Here is a 23066-nt window from a genome sequence, read left to right on the forward strand (position 1 = left end):
TGTTGTACACAGAGGCGACAGCCCATGTGTATTAAACAAAAAAAAAAGTATGGCAAAAAAAAACACAGATTTTGTAATTTAATAAATAGCTTTATTATGTGTGCCTCCTAAATAGGATTTTATTATTAAATATTTAAATGCAGACATTTGTAACAAATCTACTTTGTACGCACAAGGGCGGCGGCATTATAGCAAAATCATTTGTGCGGGTTGTTTAATCGTCGAACTGGTGATAAAAACAATCATCAGCTTGTGCCTGTCAGCATTTGCATGAAGGGCCGGCCGGTTAAGCAAAGTACATGTCTTACAAAGTTCTGACTCAAAAAAGTTTCTATATACATATGTATGTATGTATGCATATATCTATTTAATCTTGTATTACTAATAAAATTTCAAATTTTATTTGAATTGTTATTAAAGTATAGATTGGTGTATATAATTTGTTCTCTCTTTGTTTGTTTATAATCATCTGTGTTACTTGTATAAATGCAAATATATTCGTAATGCTAATAATAATATTAATAAAATAAACTGCACAATCGGTAATCATTTTCTTGTTTTTGCTTGGTTTTTTTTGTTTTGTTTTTTTTTTTTTTTGGTTATTGATTGTTATCTTGCATGCGTTTTTGCTACAACAGTTATAGAATATTGTGCTGGAATTGGTGCTTATTGTTAAACTATTCATAAATTTAAAATAAATCAAAATGTTGTTGTAAAATAATCTTACATTGCATTGGTAAAATTGCATTTTGAATATTAAATAAGAAAGACGACACAGTTTTCACAACTTTTTTGGGGTCTTGCCGCTCACTTGAGTTTCATCACATTATAACTTATACAAAATGGCAGTTACAAAAATAAAAAAAAAAAAGTGTGAATATATTGTTTCAGATAGAAAGAAGTGCAGACGTTATGTATGTTAATGTGTAGAAGTCTGAAAATAAAAATTAATAAACAACTATTATGCTGTTTTTAAACCAACATTGTTTTTTAATTAGTGAACAAGGCGCAAATGTCCGACAGATTGATTGTGATTGTTTCGCTGTTTCGCGTCAATTAATGGTACAATATTTGTTCATTATGGTGTTCTTGTGTTTTATAAATCTACATGGATTAAGTGTGACGGATGCTTATAAAACTACAAGTCTAATGTTTGAATCGTTGTCCTAAGGTTGTGACTACCGGTGACTTCCTAACGTTTTTGTTTTTTTCTTTTGCTTCGAAGTGAGTAGAGTTCTTATTTGCCCTCTTAATAAGAGGAAGGAAGAAATATTGCGAATTAAAATTATATCTGGATATATAAGTGCGGACATTAACCTATTACAAATCGCCTGCATAGCAGACGCAAATTTTGCAGTTTTAATGGAACACGTATCCTTGCCAAGGACATACAGAGTTTTGAAAATAAGGGCTTACCCAAATTTTATGTTTCAACAACAAAATGAAATTTAGAACAATTTAAGTTTTTATCATGCGCAAATGCAATTTGATAATTCTTTTCCACAAATGACAGCATTAGCGATATGCTCACAATAGGTTTAATAAAATATGTTTTTTGAATTCGGATTAAAGAAATCGTGGCATGTTATACCATTTCAAAAAACATCGAGTTGAATTTTTTACAATATGGTGGCCCGCATTGTTTAATAAAAATTGTACGGAGTCATGTGACTATATCATTAAAAACGAACAAAAAAAAAAATTCATTTCATGAACTCGGTACATCATCACCAATTTTGGATTACATTGTGCAACAGTTTAGTTTTGTCTATAGGCTAACTTTGTCTTGAAACCCAACCAATACATTTCCCTAATATCAAAATCATATTTGTCCTGTGTGTCCGACGGCGGCAACAAACAAAAATCTCACTCGCTGTTTACATTAAATCACTTATATTGTGCAATACTCTGTTAAAATCGGTATCGTTTTCAACAATTCACTTATGTTGTGGGCCTCCAAGTGACCCACTAACTTTTCGGAGGTACGTAAGAGGTTAATAAAGTTTTGTAGATTTTCCACAATTTCCTTTGTCATCGAGTCTGAAGACTTGTTAATGAGCTCGGCCAATTTCTTTCCAACATCGTGCTCAATAAAGGAGTCTTGCAATTTCGCAGCTGATTCAACTGCTCCAGATGATGTACTCAAGTAGACAACACAGAGAATACATAGTGCAATCAACGCCTCGTTTTGCATGACTAAATGCTGAGATGTAAGCATGTTAACCATTGCCTCAATGGTCCCCTCATGATTTATGAATACATCCAAACTGCTGCGATCGTATTCCATATTGGGTATTTTGTCCGCCAATTGTTCGGCTGGAGCGTCACCTTTACGTGGCAAGGCGTATGCAATTTTACTCAGGTATGCATGTTTGACAAGCCAAGCCATTAGGCGAAATGATTCGCCTGTTACGCCTGCATAATCTGAGCTCTTACTCCAATGAACTAATTGGTCCATTAGTGCCGTGTTTTTCAATAGTTCCAAGGCAAGTTTTTCTAAATGAAAGAAATCAAATATTTAGTGTTGCAATGGAAGCTTATCGCTTTTTGAGCCGTGACTTACCTTGGCCGTCGACTGTCATTCGCAACGTGCCCAGTAACTTAAAAACTACAGGTGGTTGATGTATTTCCAGCATAGGCAGTATAGTCTCTACAAGACCCGCTTGTATGACGGCACTTTTGTTTGCCTTCGGAATGACCAGATTGCGTAACGTACTGAGTAATGCATGCTGCAGGCGCACATCGTCTCGGACGCCATTATTCTTTGCCAGTACATCCAAAAGTTTATTCATTGTCTTATTCTCAACCATATGAATGCAATGACTATCTGTGCGGGCAAAGTTTCCCAGAGCTAGAACGCCGGTAGTCAATAGATCCACATCATCAGAGTCTAGCCAATTTTCCATATTTTTCAATAATGATGTTGTATACAAGTAGTGCATAGATTCATCTGCAAAATAAATAACAAAAAAAAGAAAATCAATTATAAAGAAGTGCAAGTGTTGCGTTTTGTTTGTTTGACTGAGCCCCGGGCAATAAAATTAGGTATCTTTATTTTTGATATCCAACTTTTCCAGATTTCGGAGATGGATTCCCCGATTTAAACAAAATTTTGTTTGTAACCTAATGGTAAACCACAAACACAAATTTGATAAATCAAATTTAGGTCAAGTGACGCCCACCCCAAATCCCCCCAAACAGGACATGTTAACCGATTGGGACAACATCGGTATCTAATGGAAGATATTTGGAAGTACATTACGAATCTGATGTAAAACTTTCACACCCCAAGTGTCTAAGGCGGCGAATGAAACCTTCTTAAATGGAATTAGCCGATGATGACAAAATGGCTAATTCCAGGAAAAGGTATTTGTTTGGAAGCAGCGTTGCCGTTGCATTATTTCGATAAAGGGCACTACAAGTGTCATTCATTGAAAATATGTCATAATTTGTTTAAAAATGTGACACTAAAAGTGGCACATTGTATATAGGTGTGTCCCCACCTAATTGCCGGTTTATGTTAGATATAAAGGTTGATTTTTTAAAGAGCTATGAAATCTTTATTTGAATCGATAGTACGGTCCATATTATTTAATGTTTAAAAATTATTTCGTGCAAATGTTGACCGTGACTGTGTCTCAAATACTCCATCTGCTTAGTCCAATATTGGCGTCCAACATTTCGGCCGGTATCTCACGAATAAATGCTTGAATGTTGTCTTCCAATCCGTCAATTGAAGCGGGCTTGCTGTGTAGACATGAGCTTTAACATAGCCCCACAAAAATATTCTAAAGCCGTTAAATCGCACGATCTAGGCGGCCAATTGACCGATCCCGAACTTGAAATAAAATGTTCACCGAACACGCCTCTCATTAACTTCATTGTTACGCATGCTGTGTGGCATGTGGCACAGTCTTGTTGAAACCACATGTCATGCAAGTCAAGCTCTTGCATTTTGGGCAAAAAAAAAGTTGGGTATCTTCGCACGGTAGCGCTCACCATTCACAGTTACGTTACGAATTGCATCATCTTTGAAGAAGTAGGGTCCAATGATGTCATCAGCCCATAAATCACACCAAACTGTGACTTTTTCTGGATGCATTGTTCTTGCAAGGCTTCTCTCTGATCTTCACTGCAAAATCGACAGTTGTGTTTATTTACGTACCCATTGATCCAAAAATGAGGTTCGTCAAAAAAATGGGAAAAGCGCTCAATGAACTTTCTTAACAGAGCACGCATTTTGATAATAAAATTCAATAATTTGCAAACGTTGTTCGTTTGTTAGACGATTCATGGTTTGATTATAAACCAAACTGAAGATGTTTGACAGTGAAACCAAACACGAAACGCTCGAGAGCTGTTTAAACCAGTGTTGCCAAAAAGATAACTGTAAAAAATCACACTTTACAATACCCCAATAGTAGACATGAACAAACTTGGGGGCGTAGCATGGAAAACAATTAAGTATTCTGTAAGTAGCACGGAATTCCTTACTTAGATTTTCTTTTTCCAGGCTACTTGTTTAGTATTTAGAGCGCACAAAAAAAGGCGCCAATAACTTGCCTTTTCATATCGAGCGTCGAAGGCAGTGAAACTCTCTGCCCGATACCGCTGATTATCCGCGACTGCTATTGCAGCTAGCCCGTATAGAGCATTCCAATATCCGCAACCTGTGGACGTGTCCGGTAGCTCGCAGCTAAGCTTCTCATGATAATAATGAATACCACACAGATTGGAGCTCAAAGTTCCAGCCTGTGTGTCGCTTATAGTTATCCCGTGCCAGGCCAATTAAGTAGAATTTGTCGATTTGTTGCCAACGGCAACTTTCCTATAGAAATTTCCATTTATTATTGAATTGCATATTTTTCTACACTTTACTAAGTAGTTGCATGTTCAAAACACTGATATTGAATGAAATTGATAAAAATTTTCATGTTCTCCAGGCAACTCAACTATAGACATCTGAAGATTTGTAGAATATCCCATACTTTAATAAATCGTAGACGTTCTTTTTTTATCAAGGGCGAATGTTTGATCCTTGTGCAATAAAAAGTAACGGGAATTCTATTAAAGTAGCCTCCGGAAACTAAATACTATTATTTGCAGCAAGGACTGGTGGACGTTATCGAAGTCGCTCAAAAATACTGTTCACTCTCCTAAAAGTAACCTTAGTTCTGAACAATTCAGATGTAATTTTGAACGTATCCTACAGATCGACGATTACAGTCTATCTGTAAATTGGTGTCAGCCATGTGTTTGAAGGTGAACAAATCACCAGCACAAGATGACATAATTTTTTGAAGGAATTACTCTCGGTCTATGATGAAATATTTTTACAGGAACAAATTCCTGTATCGTTTACGCAGTCAATTTTTATCCCTCTGCTTAAAAGGGGGGGAACCAAATATTTCTACAAATTTAGAGGATTGTAGCTTATGGATACTGTTGCGAAAAATTTTAACTCCATTATTTTAGGATTACATGTGGGTTGTTACGTGAACAAGTGTTGAATGCGCCGGTTTTAGGAACCCTTCCTACTGTTTACAACGTATTGAGTTGCCCAAAAAGTAATTGCGGATTTTTTAAAATAAAGTAAATGCATTTTTAATAAAACTTAGAATGAACTTTAATCAAATATACTTTTTTTACACTTTTTTTCTAAAGCAAGCTAAAAGTAACAGCTGATAACTGACAGAAGAAAGAATGCAATTACAGAGTCAAAAGCTGTGAAAAAAATTTGTCAACGCCGGCTATATGAAAAATCCGCAATTACTTTTTGGGCAACCCAATATTTAATCTCGTTAATATTAATAACAGTATACCTTAACGTTCATGTTACTTATGCCTTTTTTGTTGATTTTTCAACAGCGTTTGGTTTAATCCATAGAAATAGTCTCTTTTACAAACTGTCATCTATAGGATAATCAATTAAAATAATAAGGATTATACAAGGTCTATATAACAACACAACGACGAAGGTGTGGGATGGTTGCAGCATTTCACAAACATTTAATGTAAATTCTGGTATGAAACAAGGTTGTATATTTTACTTTTTGGGCAACCCAATATTTAATCTCGTTAATATTAATAACAGTATACCTTAACGTTCATGTTACTTATGCCTTTTTTGTTGATTTTTCAACAGCGTTTGGTTTAATCCATAGAAATAGTCTCTTTTACAAACTGTCATCTATAGGATAATCAATTAAAATAATAAGGATTATACAAGGTCTATATAACAACACAACGACGAAGGTGTGGGATGGTTGCAGCATTTCACAAACATTTAATGTAAATTCTGGTATGAAACAAGGTTGTATATTTAGTCCGACTTTATTCTCTCTATACCTCACTGATCTACCAGATGCATTAACCGGTGGGGTAAACATCGCTGGGTATAATATAAAAGTTTTACCAACTATGCCAACGATATAGTCGTTCTTTCGGACTTTCCTTGTGGTTTGCAAGGCATAATAGATGCATTAGAAGGTTACTGTAAGAAGGTCAACCTGTCAAAGTCGAAAATTCTTGTTTTTAGTAAAAGTAGTAGAATCGCATCAAACTTTAAATGGTATTATGAGAATCAGAAAATTGAAATTGTCAACAGATACCCATACCTTGTTGTCTTATTAACATATAATTTATCATTCAATGCCCATTATCTATCAATTCCACGTGGTCGAAATATTTGCTTCTCCTTAGAATATCCAAAAGTAATAAATATAAAATTTTCAGTGCGTGGGAAAGATCCATAATGTTTTATTCCGCAAATATGAATATGTAGAAATATTGGGACGTTTTTTCGTTTTAAAAATGCTTTATCTACCGAACAATACACCCAATTACATGATTCACCCAGAAACTGGCCTTTCCACTCTGCATACTTCCACTCTAAAATAACATTTTTGTTATATAAGCCGAGTTTTGAGTTTAAGCCCACAAATATTGCCACGCATACTTGCAGAAAAGGTTATTGAACTGAACATTTATTGAGCAAATGAATGATCGACCATACGTGAAAAAATTCGTTACTCTCCTTCCAACAACAACATACCACTTAATATATTTTGGAAAGATATTATTGAAGCTCCTAATACACATATACGCAATGAGCTATGTAATAATGCAATGAACAGAGAACTTCATGATCTATATTTGTTTGAGTTCGCCAACTATAGCCGGATGTGATTTTCCAATCACACTTTTACACTTAAACTCTGCCACATTTAAAAAAAAAACTCAGAAGCCGACGCCTTTGATGGCTTGTAAACGGTATAATGAGCTGTCAATAAAACAAATATCATGTAGCTGTCATTTCTATTTTGACAGGTATTCCATTATAAACTTGGTATCATTTACTCCTAGTATATGTCCAAAAATACTTCTTTCGTAGCTGTCATTTCTATTTTGACAGGTATTCCATTATAAACTTGGTATCATTTACTCCTAGTATATGTCCAAAAATACTTCTTTCGTAGCTGTCATTTCTATTTTGACAGGTATTCCATTATAAACTTGGTATCATTTACTCCTAGTATATGTCCATTCAAAAATACTTCTTTCGTTGCGCTGAGGCAGTTAGTGCTAATGCCCGTAACTCTAAATGGATTGTTTTTTTTTTCATAGTACTAAAGTCTTTAAAAAGTATAGCAGGGTAATGGCAAACCATTGCCCAACCAATGGAAAGAGCCGCTACGAGAAGTATCGAGAGAAAAGGAGAGGAGAAACGTCTCTTCCGCATGAAGAAGATGTGACGTATGAACCACAAGCTTTATGAGCTGTAATACGACGATAGCATTGTAAAACGCATCAAAATACAACGTTTACGTTGGCTTGGTCATGTTGTGGGAATGGATGAAGAAGCTGCAGCAAAGAAGTCTTTTGAAGGCAACCATAAAAGAAAACGCAAAAGGCGAAAACCAAAACTCCAATGGAGTGACCAAGTGGAGAGCGACATCTCGAAACTGTGTGTCAGAAATTGGAGAAGAATTATATATATATATACAATTTTGCTATGACTGCGTGAATTTGTAACTCCAAGATGTTCAGCAAGACTGACAATCACATCAGCACGATTTAAACAATCTTGTTCCTAAGATACCCGTTCAGATTAGATTAAGTTTCTATAGCAGAAATGTGTATGACTTACTATGTTAGGTTAGGTTGATATTAATACGCCCCATTCCACTTTAAGTATACACCTAAACCAGTATTCAGATTGTTGTACGCTCTAAATACTATAAAATAACCTTGAAAAAGAAATAGATTTGAATTCCGTGCTATTTAAAAAATCCTTAATTGTTTCCATAACACGCCCTTAAGTTGGTTTATTACTAAATTAAATTTTAATCCCATGGCAGCCGGTTCTACGCACGGATTGACCCGATGGAATCTTTCATCGGCAAGGGCTGCCGCCTCAGTGTACGTGTTCGTCCTTTTTTCGTCATGGGAGATGCACATCCTGCAGTGCCTTCTCCGCACGCTTCTGGTTCGGACCTGGTTCTGTTCGGTTTGCCAGAACCGCCTCCATCATCGGTCGGTGTCGGTGAGGTGTAACCGGTGCATGGAATGGGAAAATTTCCGATCTTGCTGGCTTGCTCTGGCATTACATCACTACGGAAGTATGTTGCAAGGTGCTGTGCGAACTTAGACAGCAGTGGGTCACAAGCGTCGTCGTCGTCGTCGCCTTCCGCGCCTTCGTCGTCGGACTATGTGAGCACCCCGGCGGAGATGTAGCAGCTCGCCGAGGAGGTAGCAGCTCGCCAGACTCTTCCATTGCATCCCCAGAACTCCTGAGTGACGTATGCTGGCAACCCGTCTCATCATCGACCGAACACCCGACTTCATAACGTCTGAGCGCCGGACGTTTATCAATCAGAAGAAGGCCGGTTTGGCTGGCTTCAGTGAGTACAACAATCGCCGCTTCAGCGAACTGACGCTGCCGGATGTGCTAGTTGCCGATAGGAAATTTCGAGACATCATTAACGCAGCAGCCGCTCGCTTTATACCAGCCGGTCGAATAAACCCCAAGTGCGGCCCAATTTCAGAATCAGCGAGCTGAATCTGCAATTAAACAGGACAGTCAACGAACATAGGAGGAATTTGTGGTTGGAACACTTGGAGCAATGTTACTTAAAGCCATTCGCCGTATTCGTGGTCTCCAAGCCGATGAACAGCCATCACAATTTACCGTGGGCGAAGTGGCGCAAATCATCCAAGGCGTTGGGCCCCGAGGGAATCTCTACACTGATGCTAACAAATCTAGATTTACCTGGAATTGAGTACCTTACTACTGTCCTCAACCTGTCTTTGAACACTCTTATAGTTCCCGACGTCTGGAAAATGGGCAGAGTGATCTCGCTACGGAAGCCTGTAAAAGATCAGACTTTGGGGCAGTCGTACAGACGGATCTACCTTCTCTCGCCAGCAGCCAAGACGCTTGAGGCATTACTCCTCCCATTAACATGTTTTCGAACAACAACTGCTTTGCATGCCATCACCGCACATATTTGCCGTGACACTAGACCTATCGAGTGCATTCGACACGGTCAGCCATGCCAAACTTTTTGAGGACATCACCAACACATCCCTCCAGCCAGGCCTGAAACGCTGGGTCGCGAATTATCTGTGTAGTTGCCAGTCATTTGTGGAAATTAGGGATAAGAAGTCGAAGCACCGTAGAGTGAAACTTCTACCTATCCTCGATTCCACCCCCTCCAGACGGAGTAGACGGAGGCCCCCACCCTTTATTGACATCTGCGATAGGTTGAACGACTACCTCAACGAACTTGCCTCATATTTCGCTGCAAGAAATCCGAAGATATTCCCAAATCACTACAAATACGAGTGAAGTGAATGCCGAGCTGACTGTGATGGTCGATGGAGAAATGATTCCGACCATCAAGTGTCCCAAAATACTTGGCGTCACATTTGACAGCTCTTACACATTCTCCCCACATGCCACAACAATATGCGAAAAAGTCAAAAGTAGAAACAACATCCTGAAGTCACTTGCTGGCAGTACTTGAGGTACAGACAAAGAAACCTTGTTGACCATGTACAAAGCAATTGGCCGGTCTGTGGTAAGTTATGCAGCGATAGTGTGGTCCCATCGGCTTTGTGACACGCAGTGGAATAATATTCAGATCTGCCAGAATGCCGCCCTTCGAACTGCGACGAACTCCTCAGTTCTCATGTAGACTACCTCCATCAGGAGACAACGATCCTACCAGTGCGAAGACAAAACTACATGCTGTCTAAGCAATACCCTTTGGGCTGTTATCGCAGACACCACCCAAACGATCATCTTGTGGATAGATATCCACCGTCCAGAAGCCTTAAGGTAGATCTACATGATCCAGAGCGCGGGGTTTAGCGCTACAAGAGAGAACCTCTAGATCAAGCGGCATATGAAGCAGGTCTAGACAACATTCATGCAGACACGGTAGCAGATGCGGTAAATAGCTACCGGTTGAATGTAGTCCTTGTAGAAGGACCGCCTCCCATTGCACTTGAAGAAATTAACCTCCCCCGGCAAACCAAAGCAGTTCTGGCTTAATTAGCCGCCTCAACCCCTACAGAGCAAGGATTGGCTGACGTGCAAGATGTATGTCCCAATTGTATCCAGGGCCCACACGATACACGTCACCTGTTTAACTGCCCAGCCAGACCCACTCGACTCAGACCCAGATCTCTTTGGACGCACCCCATCTTAGTCACAGAGATCTTGGATCTTAACACTCAACAGAATCTAGCAGACTAAAGATAGAACACAACAAACTGCTACAACTACAACAACTAATTCTCATATTTAGTACCATCTAGTTGCTATAATTCCGTTTTGTCTAAAGCATCAATATGTACATTTCCGTACATCAAATTAGTAAAAAAAAAAAGTACAATTGAAGTTGCAGTACTGGACTGAAAGACGTTATCGAGGTTTCGCCAAAATACCGATTGTAAAATAGTTTAATTTCTATTATCATTAGACTACAGAAAAGCTTTTGACTTTAGAAAAGTTACTTTCAAATGTCTGCAAACAACAACCAAATAGAAGAATCAAATTTACAGCAAAAAATAGTAATATTACTATTGTCTAGAAAATTATAATATTTTTATTTTTGGGTTTTAACTTTTAACCAAATTAATAAATGCAACTAAATATTGACGAATATGAAAGTGTAACTTACCTCCGGTTAAAACTAGAACGATTAGTTCACAAGCCAATTTCATGAGAGCTCGAGCTTCACTTGTTCGTGCGAGTGTTTTGTATTTTTCCAATAACTGATAGATTGTTTCGCAGAGCCCATCTTTTGCAAGCAATACTTTTACATCGTCATTTTCGGCTTGATAATGTAAAAGTTCAAGGCACATTTCCGCTAAATCGGGATTTGTTGATGCGGCCAAGACACGGGCAAGCTGCAAGTTCAGATTGGCTTCAAAATTTAGGTCCGCAACATTCTCCGTCAGAATACTCATGATTGGCAGGGTATTAAGCAACAAATCTTCATTCTCTTCGACATTCTCAACGCCAATAGTAATGATATTTGAGATTTTTGCCATTATGTTAAGATCCATTGCCCGTTTCGCTAGTGTCTCGCCACCAAGTAAATAATTGGACAGCAGGCCGCCACGCACCTTTACAAATTGCAGGGCATTTGTTTTATCCTTTAGATCTGTTATGTCGAGCAATCTTATTAATACCATATCTCCCTTTAGATCGAGTATAATTTCGCGGGCATCGTCGTTAAGGTAGCAAATGTTACCCAGAGCTCTGCAATTTTGTATTGTTAGCTCCATATCGTCCGAGTCATTTTCAACCATAACACGCAGATAGTCAATGAAGGCTTTAATGATTTCTGGTTTTGTGAACTTTTTACGTTGTTCCTCTGACTTTGTCAACTCTGCTATGCATTTGGAAGCCTCTTTACGCACATTTATGTCATCACATTGGATTAATATTAGAAAATTGTCTGCTATCTCATATTTATCGTAAAGTTTTGGGTCTTTTGTAGCAGCCAACTCACTCAACACTTCGATGGTATTCTCTGTATTATCGGTGGGACTTACGGTGGCTGCTTTTAGCTTTTCAATGAGCTCGTCAATTTCACCTATAACAGAAGAAAAAAAATTAAATTAATTCCCCTCATTTGCAGAAGTAGTGATTCATTTTGCATTCACCCATTGTCCTATTCTGAATAACAATTCCCAGTGAGTTTTTTTCCCCACTCCCTTTTCTCTTACTCTACATAAACTTCGAAAGAGAGAAATATTTCCCAGAGAAAAAACTAGGAATTCTGAATCGAAATAAAAGGGAAAATTATGTACCCGCTATAGACCGGTTTCATACGTTTTCCAGTATAATTGGCAATAAAATAGGAGAATTATGAACACCACACAGGCAGGAATTTTGGGCTTCGATCTGTGTGGTTGTTGTTGTAGCCACATTTTCATGTGGAGGTGATTGCCACCTCGTCACGTTTTTTTACAACAAGAATTGCATGGTATCGCATTCGGCAATTTATTTCTTATAAGAACACTTTTAATGATACATAAGTTAGTGTGCAACAGAACAGAATTGGTAGATCTAGCAGGAGAATGGAATAGTAACCATTCGCTATCGTCTCCTGATATCTAAAAGCCAATTTTTCTACAATTTTATTTGTCTTTGGAACTCTCTGCCTCCTCATATTCAATTTGTTGGCTAGGCAATGAATATTTCTATTAATTTTATTACCTTGTATTTATGTTAAAAATTGTATACTTATGACAGAAAACTTATTTATTAATTTGGTTACTTGTTTTATTTACTTATCTATTTTTTTTTTTGTTAAATGCGATTTTTATCATTACAAATTTTATTAATTAATCAACAATTGTAACAATCTTTTTATTACATTAAAAGTCACATACTATAATTATAAGATTTAAAAGATATGATTTTCAAATGGTTAATAAAGCATTCCATACCGAATTTCATGTAATCTAAAAAAATCAATATGTCAAAGCTGTAATTTCAATTTACGGCGTTTGCCACTCAAGATAGTTTCGTTGGAGATAGATTTGTGTTGTTGTGCTAATGACGTTACCTCTTAATTGTACCATAGAATAGAGTGACGAAAGAAACAATTTAGTAATCTAGTAATCTAGAAACAATTTAGTAATCTAGTAATCTAATCCGATTCAAACATTTTTTGATTGAATCGGAAATTTTTTAGGCCCAATCGCACTATTACGTCTGACCGTTTTTGAAAAAGTCCAGCCGCTCAAAATTTTGATAAAAACTATAGAAATTAAAACTCCCCTAAAAACAGTCTTCCAACTACCTTTTTAAATTACAAGACGCAATTATGTGATAGATATTATCATTGTCGTGATTGAGGCAGTTTAAATTAAAAAAATTATTGTAGCAATTAATTTCGTGATTGAAACCGATTTTTATTTTTCTGTATAAAGATGTGGAACATTTTTTTTTTGCATGACTATCCATTCTAGACCAGAAAAGGAAGTAGAAACTGCAGAGCACATAGACATAAGGGTCAAGCGGGTCGCGAAGGCCTGAATGACTCGCTTGAGTCAGCATGTCCTCGAGCCAAGCCAAGGGCAAACAGTGACCGCCATGGTGGACCCCAGAACTGCTTGGTCTAAGGAAGGGCAGTGGAAAACTCTTCAAAAGGGCGAAAGCCACAAGAGTACCACATGATTGGGACGTCTATAAGGCTGAGTTAAGAAAATACAAGGGCGAGCTGAGAAAGGCTCAGAACAAATCCTGGGTGGAATTCTGCAGCTCCGTGGAGAATAAATCTGAGGCCTCCAGCCAAAGAAGGTCCTATCAACGAAACCTATTACGGTATAATACATTCAGAAGTCAGAGAATGTATGGACAATGCCTAGTGAGGAAACACTAGAACTACTCGTTGATATTCTCCGGGAAATTCTCCAACGAACAACGTGGGACCAGAAGAGGTTGTCACTGGTATGAATTCGACGGCGGTTATTGGGAAAATTGTGTCTGAGCCGAAAATCCTTTGCACGATAAGAAGTTTCGACTCCTTTAAATCGCCAGGCCCTGATGATGTATCACCGGTTGAATTACAAGCTGTGTCTGATAGACTGGTTGCTTGTATCAGCATTTCATATATACCTGTGGGATGGAGGGACACAAAGGTCATTTATTTCCAAAAGCAAGAAAACCTTATCAAGCGAAGGCGAGAGATGTTCGTCCTTTTAGTTTGTCATCCTTTATGCTGAAGACTCTTGAGAGGTTAATAGAAACTTATCTTATTACAAAGATCCCTGAATCCCCATATAGTAAAGGCAAATCCACTAAAACATCCCTTCACGACCTAGTCGGTTACATAGCTGTCAAGGAATATACAATGGTAGCATTTCTTGACATTGAAGGTGCTTTCAATAATGAAAAAAAAGCAACGTCAATCATGAAGGAGTTGGAGTTTTTAGGCATCAACTCTACCGTAGGAAAGTTTATTAATAACTTACTTACTAAAAGATGCTTAATGGCAGACTTGGGATCTGTTGATCTAAAAAGATGGGTCAGCAGAGGAACACATCAAGGAGGCGTACTGTCTCCCCTACTATGGAATATAGCTATTAACTATATATTATTGCCTCTGCAAGAAAAAGGTGTAAAAGTGGTCGCGTATGATGACGACGTGTTTATTGCGGTTAGTGGAAGTTTCCAAGCACTCAAAGAGATATACTTCTGGAAGCTCTACGTGCAACAGCGAAGTGGGCTACCGAAAGTGGTCTAGGCGTAAATCTGTGCGAGACAGAAGAAGTTCTTTTCAGCAGGATATACAAGTTACATACAGTGGCACCTGTCTACTGGGGAGGAGGAAAATACCTGGGCGTTTTGCTGGCAACTCTTGCCTTATACACCTTCAAGAGGGCCAGTGGCAAAATTTTGGTGGTTTAGACTGCGCGTCATGCACTGGGTATATACTGCAGTTATCAGACCAGTAATGCTATATGGACGGTACTTCAAAAGACCACCAACTGTTCAATAGTCAACCGAATCCAAAGGATGATTAGTTTGTGCATCACAGCCGCACTGAGGACGACACCTCTGGACATTGTGGCTACCCGACCACTGCAGTGTGTATTAAGCAGAGAACCTTGCAATTAAAAAAGAGGTGGAATGGCTGATGGAAAGATACAATGATGCCAAATGTGGCGCTAAGTATCTTTGAATTATTGCCCACTATCATTCCATTAAGGAACAGGCAGAAGACTTCTTGCACATCATTGAGTGCCGCCCGAAGTTTGTTTAGAATAAGGGGAAAGGGGATTAGGGAAAAAACTCTTAGTAAATTGTTATTCAGAATAGGGGAAAAAGGGAGTAGGGAATAAACTCCCAGGGAATTGTTATTATTCAGAATAGGGCTGATAATGTCATAAAGACGATTGGCATAAATATCTTCTCAGACAGTCAGGCAGCCATTACATCCCTGGAGAACATATTTCTGAACACAACAACGGACGAGCTGGCGAGACTAGGAACTACCTTACACTATCCAGAGAAACTGGAATCTGTGGGTATGCCTCTAGCAACATGTAAGCTAAGTTTTCAGGACTAGGACCGAAGGAAAACAAATGATAGATGGTCACAAAGAGGGTGCAGTGAGCATTCCAAAACTATGTAGCCTAATCTAGACTTCAAGAGGTCTACCGCTTGGCTGCCACTGGCTAGAACAGACGTCTCAGCCATTGTGTTATCTGACCACAATTTGAAGAAATGTACAAATTTGCAATTTTGCCCATGAACATTCCCCTAAGGAACAGGGGCAAACTTCTCACATATCAATGAGTGCTGTCCGAATCAAGTTTAAGTCTTTTTATAGCCGAGTCCGAACTGCGCGCCGCAGTGCGATATCTCTTTATGGAGAAGTTTTTACATGGCTACCATACCAAATGGAACAGTACCCACAAATGTCGCCAGCATTTGGAGGGGGACCAACCTATGAGACCAACACAGCCCGGAACATTGAGGTTCGATCTGTGTGGTGTTCATTGCTGTCACGAAAAGCTTAGCTGCGAGCTACCGGGCGTCCACAGGTTGCGGATATTGGAATGCTCCATATGGAGTAGCTGCATCGGCAGTCGCGCACAATCGGCGGTATGGAGCGGAGAGTCTCAGTGAGAGGTCGGGCGGCACCGACTCTTGTACAAATACTGATTGCCTATGATGCTCCCGGCACGGGATAGCTGTGAGCACCACATAGACTGGGACTTTCAGGTCCGACCTGTGTGGTGCTCATATCTGTTACGAGAAACTTAGCTGGAAGCTACCGGGCGCGACCACAGACTGTGGATAGTGGAATGCTCCATATGGAGTAGCTGCAACTGCAGTCGCGGGCACTCAGCGGTGTCGAGTGGAGAGTCTCAGTGAGAGGTCGAATGGCACCGGCTCTAACTTAAATTGGCGCCTTTTAATAACCAATGGCCATCATGTTCCCGCGGCGATCGGTCCGTTGTACCGATTGCTCGCTTATAAGAGCGAGGATCGCCAACTTCACATGCAAATATGGCTACAACAACAACAGCCGGCTGCCAAGGAATTGCATATTTTGGTATATACGTTGTTACGTTGTTGACTTTTAATGCTCTACTATTCTCTTTGAACCTGTTTTGGATATCGATTACGTTTATGAACAGATACTGAAATAATTGATTGAGATAGAACAATTTTCAAGTTAATTTTTAAATTTTTTTAATTCCATATAATTGATATTTTTGGTTTTAAGAAATCAGTTGTCGTTTTTATTTATATTCTATATAGTGCCAGTTTTTCATTAAGTTATTTGCTCAATTTCAGAATTTTCAGCCGCACGGCCTATCTATGAAACTACAATGGAACAACTCATTTATGTTAGACTACTCTCTTTCACTTTGTATTGGCTAGTTATCGATATTATGCGATAAATTTATAATAATAAGTCTTAAAGTGTGATTTGCACTCTTTTTATGGGAAACGATAGGCATACATGTACTTTACTTACCAAACCTTCGCCAAACCGTAGAATAAGGCTTTCACAACACAAGAAATCAAATCAGTTTATATAGGACTATATCTGTTTTTGGATTTATCTAGGTCGTATCTTCACTTCACATACCCAGTGGGATAGGATATTAAGAGATTTAGGAGCTCAATTTGAAACGATTACCCAATGTCCTATGCCAATAGGAAGTATTTGCCCAAATTGCAAGCGATCCGAAACAAAATGCTAACCTTACAAGTATTGATTTCTATTATTTGAATATTCTCCGAAATCATTATTACTTTAAAATTTTATATTTGAAATTCTTTAAATCTATTCACTTTTTACAAAACTGTTCCTCGAAATGTACTGGACGTACATATATGGAAGAAATGTACTAGACGTATTCGTCACTTCACTTAATTGTCCTCATTCAGAGTCTTTCGTTTTGGAAGTTTCTTTTTGCAGATGAAAATCGGTTGGTCTTAAAAATATGTACCTTAAAAGAGCGAATAGAAACGAAATATGCAGTTTTGACTCGTGTGTTTATAATTATGACATTTATTTAGTTGCATTTAAAGCAAATATAACTAGGATAACATGCATGGAATACAGTTTCATCATTGTAAATGTAAATAGACATACTAAATTGGCGACGAATAAGTAAAATCTCAAATAAATTTCCGCATAGCTAGGAGGAAGGAAACCTTTCCTTTAATTTCATTTTCAATACAACGAATAACGGGTTATGCCAATTTTCGAAAGATTATCGCATGACGGCATCTTTAGTCCTTGAGCCTGTGCGAATTGCGCACGACTACCAAAACTGCGGGCACGTGCCATCATAGCTTCACCTGCGAAAAACAGAAATGAATGCAGGATTTTAACTCAATGTTGTAAGTGTGAGATATATGTGTTTTATACTTGTTGGTCGATTAGGTAGGCAGTTGCCTGCATAGAATTATACTCACGGTAGCTACGTTCGCGGAAACAATGTTGTTTCATGGTATAGACATAGTCCTCTTCCACCGAATTTTCCAAGCGTGCCAATGAACCCTGGTAGTCACTCTCAAAGTTATCCTTAACATAGTATGGCACAGACAAATGCTGAGTTTGGCGCCGAACATTAAATTTGCTGAAATATAAAAGTAGATACGTTAACAGTGAATGTATGAGTATGACGTTCCATATTAATGCTAACTTCAAATTGATCCCTAGTTGTTTTCATACAATCAAAGGGTAATTGAATGCATGCTAATGCTAAAAATAAACTACTTTTAGAAGAACAAGTGTTTAGTTGCTAAGCAGCAAGCATTTCGCACTTTCGAGAAACAGTTAATAGACAAGACCGAACAAAAACCACAATGAAACTATGAAAACACAACAACAGCATCAATCGATTAAGCATATATGAGTATGTATTACTTACCTGGAGTGTGACAAACTGTAGACGGGATCTGTTGAAAAGAGCGACATAAACATTGAGAGCATTATCATGACAAGTATCAAGACAAAGGCTAAGCTTGGTTGTTGTCCGTGCTCCTGGGGTTGTCGTTGATTTGCCGCCTGGTAAGGACGTCGACGGTAGTTATTTTGCGATGGAGGATAGTTTCCAAAGAACATGTGGAACAACTCCTCCGCAGTAAACTCCTCGTTGCCATGGAAGGAGGCCTCAGAACTGTATTGCTCATGGTGATGATGGTGATAGCCATTGTCAGTGTGATAAAATTGATGATACGAAGAAGGTCTCTGATGCGTTGCTCCATTGTTTCCATTTGGTGTAATGTAATTTGCACCGGCTAAATCATATTCCTTCCGCTTCCGAGCATCAGTGAGAATGTTCATGGCATTTCCCAAAGTTTTGAAAGCTTCCACTGCTCCTGGTGCATGATTTTTGTCCGGATGTAAGTGCAACGCCAATTTTTTGTACGATTTTTTCATTTCGCTCTCCGAGGCAGTTCGCGATACCGACAATACGTCGTAGAAATTCTTGCAACTGTTTATCTTCTTAACCAGATTCAACTGCTCCTGGGTATATTCTGGTCGAAAACCATTGCTTTCAGACTGTGCTGAATGATGTGGTTCGCTGCGTTTTCTTTGGCGAAGAATAGAATCTTCGGATTCCGGCGTCGATTTGGATTGACTATTTTTTGATGTATTGAGTTTTAATTTGACAATCAAATCTTGCAATTCTTCAGCTCTTGATTTGGGATACAATTGTTTAGCTTTATCTAGCAAATGAATGGCTTTCTCATAATTCGCGTTGTTCATTTCTGAGAGCGCCATATCAATCATCTGTTGCAGATCATCATTCTCATACTGTTGCCCAAGCTCCTTTTCGTCATCGTTGTTTTCCGTGAATTTGGTGTCCTCATGTCCTTCCATTCCTTGAGAAGCAGCTTGTTTCATTGAATAATAACACAAATATTTTGTTTACCTTTTGTTTCAAATTTTATGGTTCAAAAAATGTTTATGTTTTCAATGTCAGTGAAAGGATTACGACAACTACAAACTCCGGGCAACATATATATATATATATATATATTTACTTTATTTAATAAAATTCCTTTAATAAAATTCACATATTTTCGTTTCATTGTATATCGCACTGAGGCAATTTGATTAATAAGTTATAAGTAAATTGACTGCAGTTTTTTGGATGACAAAAAAAGAACCAAAAAATGCATATACGGACTTTGACGCAATAAATTAAATACCAAGTGCCAAAACTAATGGTACAATGGTTCACCGATAGAAAAAATCAAGCATTAAATGAATCAACAACAGCAGTTCACATTTTGACAATGCCTAGTGCACAAGAGATTCTCGTGTTCCATCCATTCCCTGATTGTGTGTTTACAAACGCCTTAAAACTAGGAGCGGCTTTAGATATAGTCATTGATCGAAATTTAAATCGGAATGTTATGTTCGTTAGCCCGTAGCGACTTAAATTTAAACAAAACATCTTTATTTTGAAGACTCGCTTCGTTTGCTCGCAATCATTGCTAAAGTCCTTATATCAAGGATAACATCTTTAAATTTGAATAAACTTTTTTTAGTGTACAATTTATATAACAACGCCTGCTCATAATAACGACACCTTTGTTGCATGATTTTGCAAATCCTTATTTTCTGTCAATGTTGGTGTGTTGCGTCCTGGGTTCCTTTTCCAAAGTTTTTGATCATAACTCAACTCGAAAGAGAAACATACAAAACAAGTAAAAACTTGTTAAGTTCGTGCCGAACTTTGGATAAATGGATAAATTAACCATCCTCCTTTATAACAACTCCACTAAACCCTTGCCTCCTGCCAGGCTTTCCGAGTATATGCAAGTCCTAGGCACGCTGTGAAAATAGTTGCCAGATGGATGGCCTCTTTTTGTAGTAACGCCGGAAATATTCCATCAGGCCCGGAAGACTTAAATGGTTTGAAGCTCCTAAAGGCTTCCTTCACCATAAATTCCGTTATAATAAACCTTCGATCAACGTCATTATTTCAACATTCCGGTGTTTCCGTGAGTCCCGTCGTATCCCGTGGAAAATGCGTTTTCATCAAAGGCCTCAAGATGTCCTCCGTTGTTTCTGCTCTCACTCCCATGTCCTATACTAACCTTTCAGTTTGGACATGGGTTTTTTTCATCTTGGCGGCGTCATTAACGCTATCGGCCTGGTCACAGAAAAGCTTCCAGGAAGCACGTTTTGCCGCTCTATTAGTATTATTGTATTCCTTGAGCCGTGTGTAATACACTTCCCAATATACTTCCGCTATTTTACGACGTGCTCTGTTAAAAAGTCTGCGGACCTGTTTTCCAATATTGCGAATCTCCCCGGTCATCCAGGGTTTTTTTTTGCTGATTTTCTTTCCCGAATAGGACAACTATCTTCGAAAGACCCCACCAGTTCAGTCGTAATCCAGTTGACATTGTCGGTAATGTCTTCTATGCTTGGACAATCTAAATTATCTTGCCCAAGTCTTCTCCGGAGTAGTCCTCCGAATTGTGGCCAGTTTTTTTCAACTTTACGGAAGCTTATCGGATTCGGCGCTGGTCGTGCTATTCTAAACCTAATGTAGCGATGGTCAGAGCAGGAATGCTCCATGGAGACCCTCCAATCCTGAACCTCATCGATTAGATTTTCCGAACATATTGTCATATCTAAACCTCCTCCCAAATCCTATTAACAAAGGTAGTGGTGTTGCCAATATTAAGTGTTATTAGGTCGTTAGTATTCAAGAATTCTGCCAGGGCTTGGCCCCGCTTATTAATGTTGGTACTACCCCACTAAATGTGGTGATAGTTCGCATCGCACCCTATTATTACCTCATTTCCTGTCTGCTTTGCTTTCCTCACCAACCGCTGCATCTCCGACGTAGGTGGCGGTGTCGGAGAGTCGAAAGGCAGATAAAGTGATGCCAGGTATGTCCCATCGTCTCCCTGTCTCATCACCGTTGCATCCGACGTTGACGACTCTGGGGAAAATACATAATTTAAATTTTTATGACAAATAACCCAAGTACTCGGCCGAGTACCAGTGTTTGCATAGAATAATTGGTAGATGATATGGTTCAGTCCAGAAATTTTGTTCCGGGTCGTCCATGGCTCCTGAATTAAGGCAATATGAATCTTGCCATCAGTACATAGTGTCCATTTTATCTGACGTTTTTATTTCTTACGGGACGTGTTCATTTAAATGAATATTTAAAAATCATATAGAAAAGAAGTTGGGTCCTATCACAACTCACAGTTGTTCTATAATTTTGATCAAGTTTCTACTTTAAAGTTCTTGTTTACTAAAAAAATGGGAAAAATTGAAAAACCTCTAAAAACAAGGGTGGCAGGTAAATGAAGGCAAGGAAAATTTACTTAAAATTAATGGGACGTTAACGGGACCAATATGAAGCCGATTGACCTAAATCAGGCACACTCTCGGCATATCGTCCTTTAAAAAGAACGCTTTCTAAAAATTAAGTTTCCACTTTTATATAAAAAAAATTTTTTAAAATCGCTTATTGGTCACGATTTAGTTCTAAAAATATAATTTTGAAATAACTGTACTAGGGAGCTTTATGTACTAATGGGTTGAAACAGAATTACGTCATAGGGTCATATTCTATATCAGAAATGCGTCATATGCCTACGGTTATGGTCCATTGATTCGGCGGAAACCTCAGAAACAGCATCAATCATTTAAATTTATTTCTATAAGAAACTTATTGGCCCATGGTGCGTGTGATTACTATTTGATAAATGTATTCACAATTATACATTACCTTGGCCACTTTTCGCATCTAAATACAGTTAAAACCGCATAACCGCAATAAGCTTTAGAGAAACCCCCGTTAGTCACCTAACTTGTTGGAAAAAACATTAATTTTGGTGTTATTCAAAGCAAATGAATTCGCTTTAGTGAAACATCGATTAACTGAAAATAACGCTTAATGGCTGGTACTATGTTTGTTTTTCATCGGTGAAATTACATGTTTTTCACGGTTCCTTTTTTGAAACACTAAAAAAATCCCAATGATAACATAATGCTTTTGTGAAAAAATTTGCATAAGTAATGAGGGAATGTCCTATTGAATGAAATCAGCAAGTTATTTTGCTTCAAAATCTATTATCTAAAAAAAAGCAATCATGAAAAAATTTCGCTAAAAGTGAACGTAGAAAAAAGGTGTTACACTCAAAAACGGCTGAACCGATTACCTTGAAATTTGCATAGATTGTGTAGATTGGTCTGGAAGGAAACATAGGCTATATAAATTTTTATATCGGAAGGGGGGGCGGACCCTCCCCCTTACCCAAAAGTACTAAACAAAAATAAAAGTGGACCGATCGGGACAATATGGGATTCAAATGAAAGGTATTCAAGACTTGAGTACGAATTTCATAATAAAAGTTGGGTTCAAGTACATGGGGGGCCGCCCCAGCCCAAAACACCTTAAAATAGGTTTATTTGACGATCATGACAATATGATACTCAAATGCAAGATATTCGGGAGTAGATTTCGAATATGGTCAGGAAATAAGAATAGGCTTTAAAATTTATTGATAACGGAAGGGGGCGGACATT

At 38.3% G+C, this 23066-nt stretch overlaps 1 protein-coding gene across 1 annotated transcript in view; it reads right to left on the bottom strand.

Moving 5' to 3' along the window:
- Positions 1-1692: 1692 nt before the first annotated feature.
- Positions 1693-23066, bottom strand: part of LOC106081359 (GTPase-GDP dissociation stimulator vimar) — a 46597-nt gene continuing 25223 nt past the window's right edge. Inside the window, exons 2-4 of the mRNA XM_013243250.2 lie at positions 11190-12110; positions 2564-2950; positions 1693-2496 (exon numbers count right to left, since the gene is read on the bottom strand). Of these exons, the coding sequence (XP_013098704.1) occupies positions 1892-2496; positions 2564-2950; positions 11190-12110 (1913 nt within the window). The 3' untranslated portion in view covers positions 1693-1891. The remainder of the gene's footprint in view (positions 2497-2563; positions 2951-11189; positions 12111-23066) is intronic.

Source organism: Stomoxys calcitrans, chromosome 5, assembly GCF_963082655.1.
Source record: "Stomoxys calcitrans chromosome 5, idStoCalc2.1, whole genome shotgun sequence".
NCBI lineage: Eukaryota > Metazoa > Arthropoda > Insecta > Diptera > Muscidae > Stomoxys > Stomoxys calcitrans.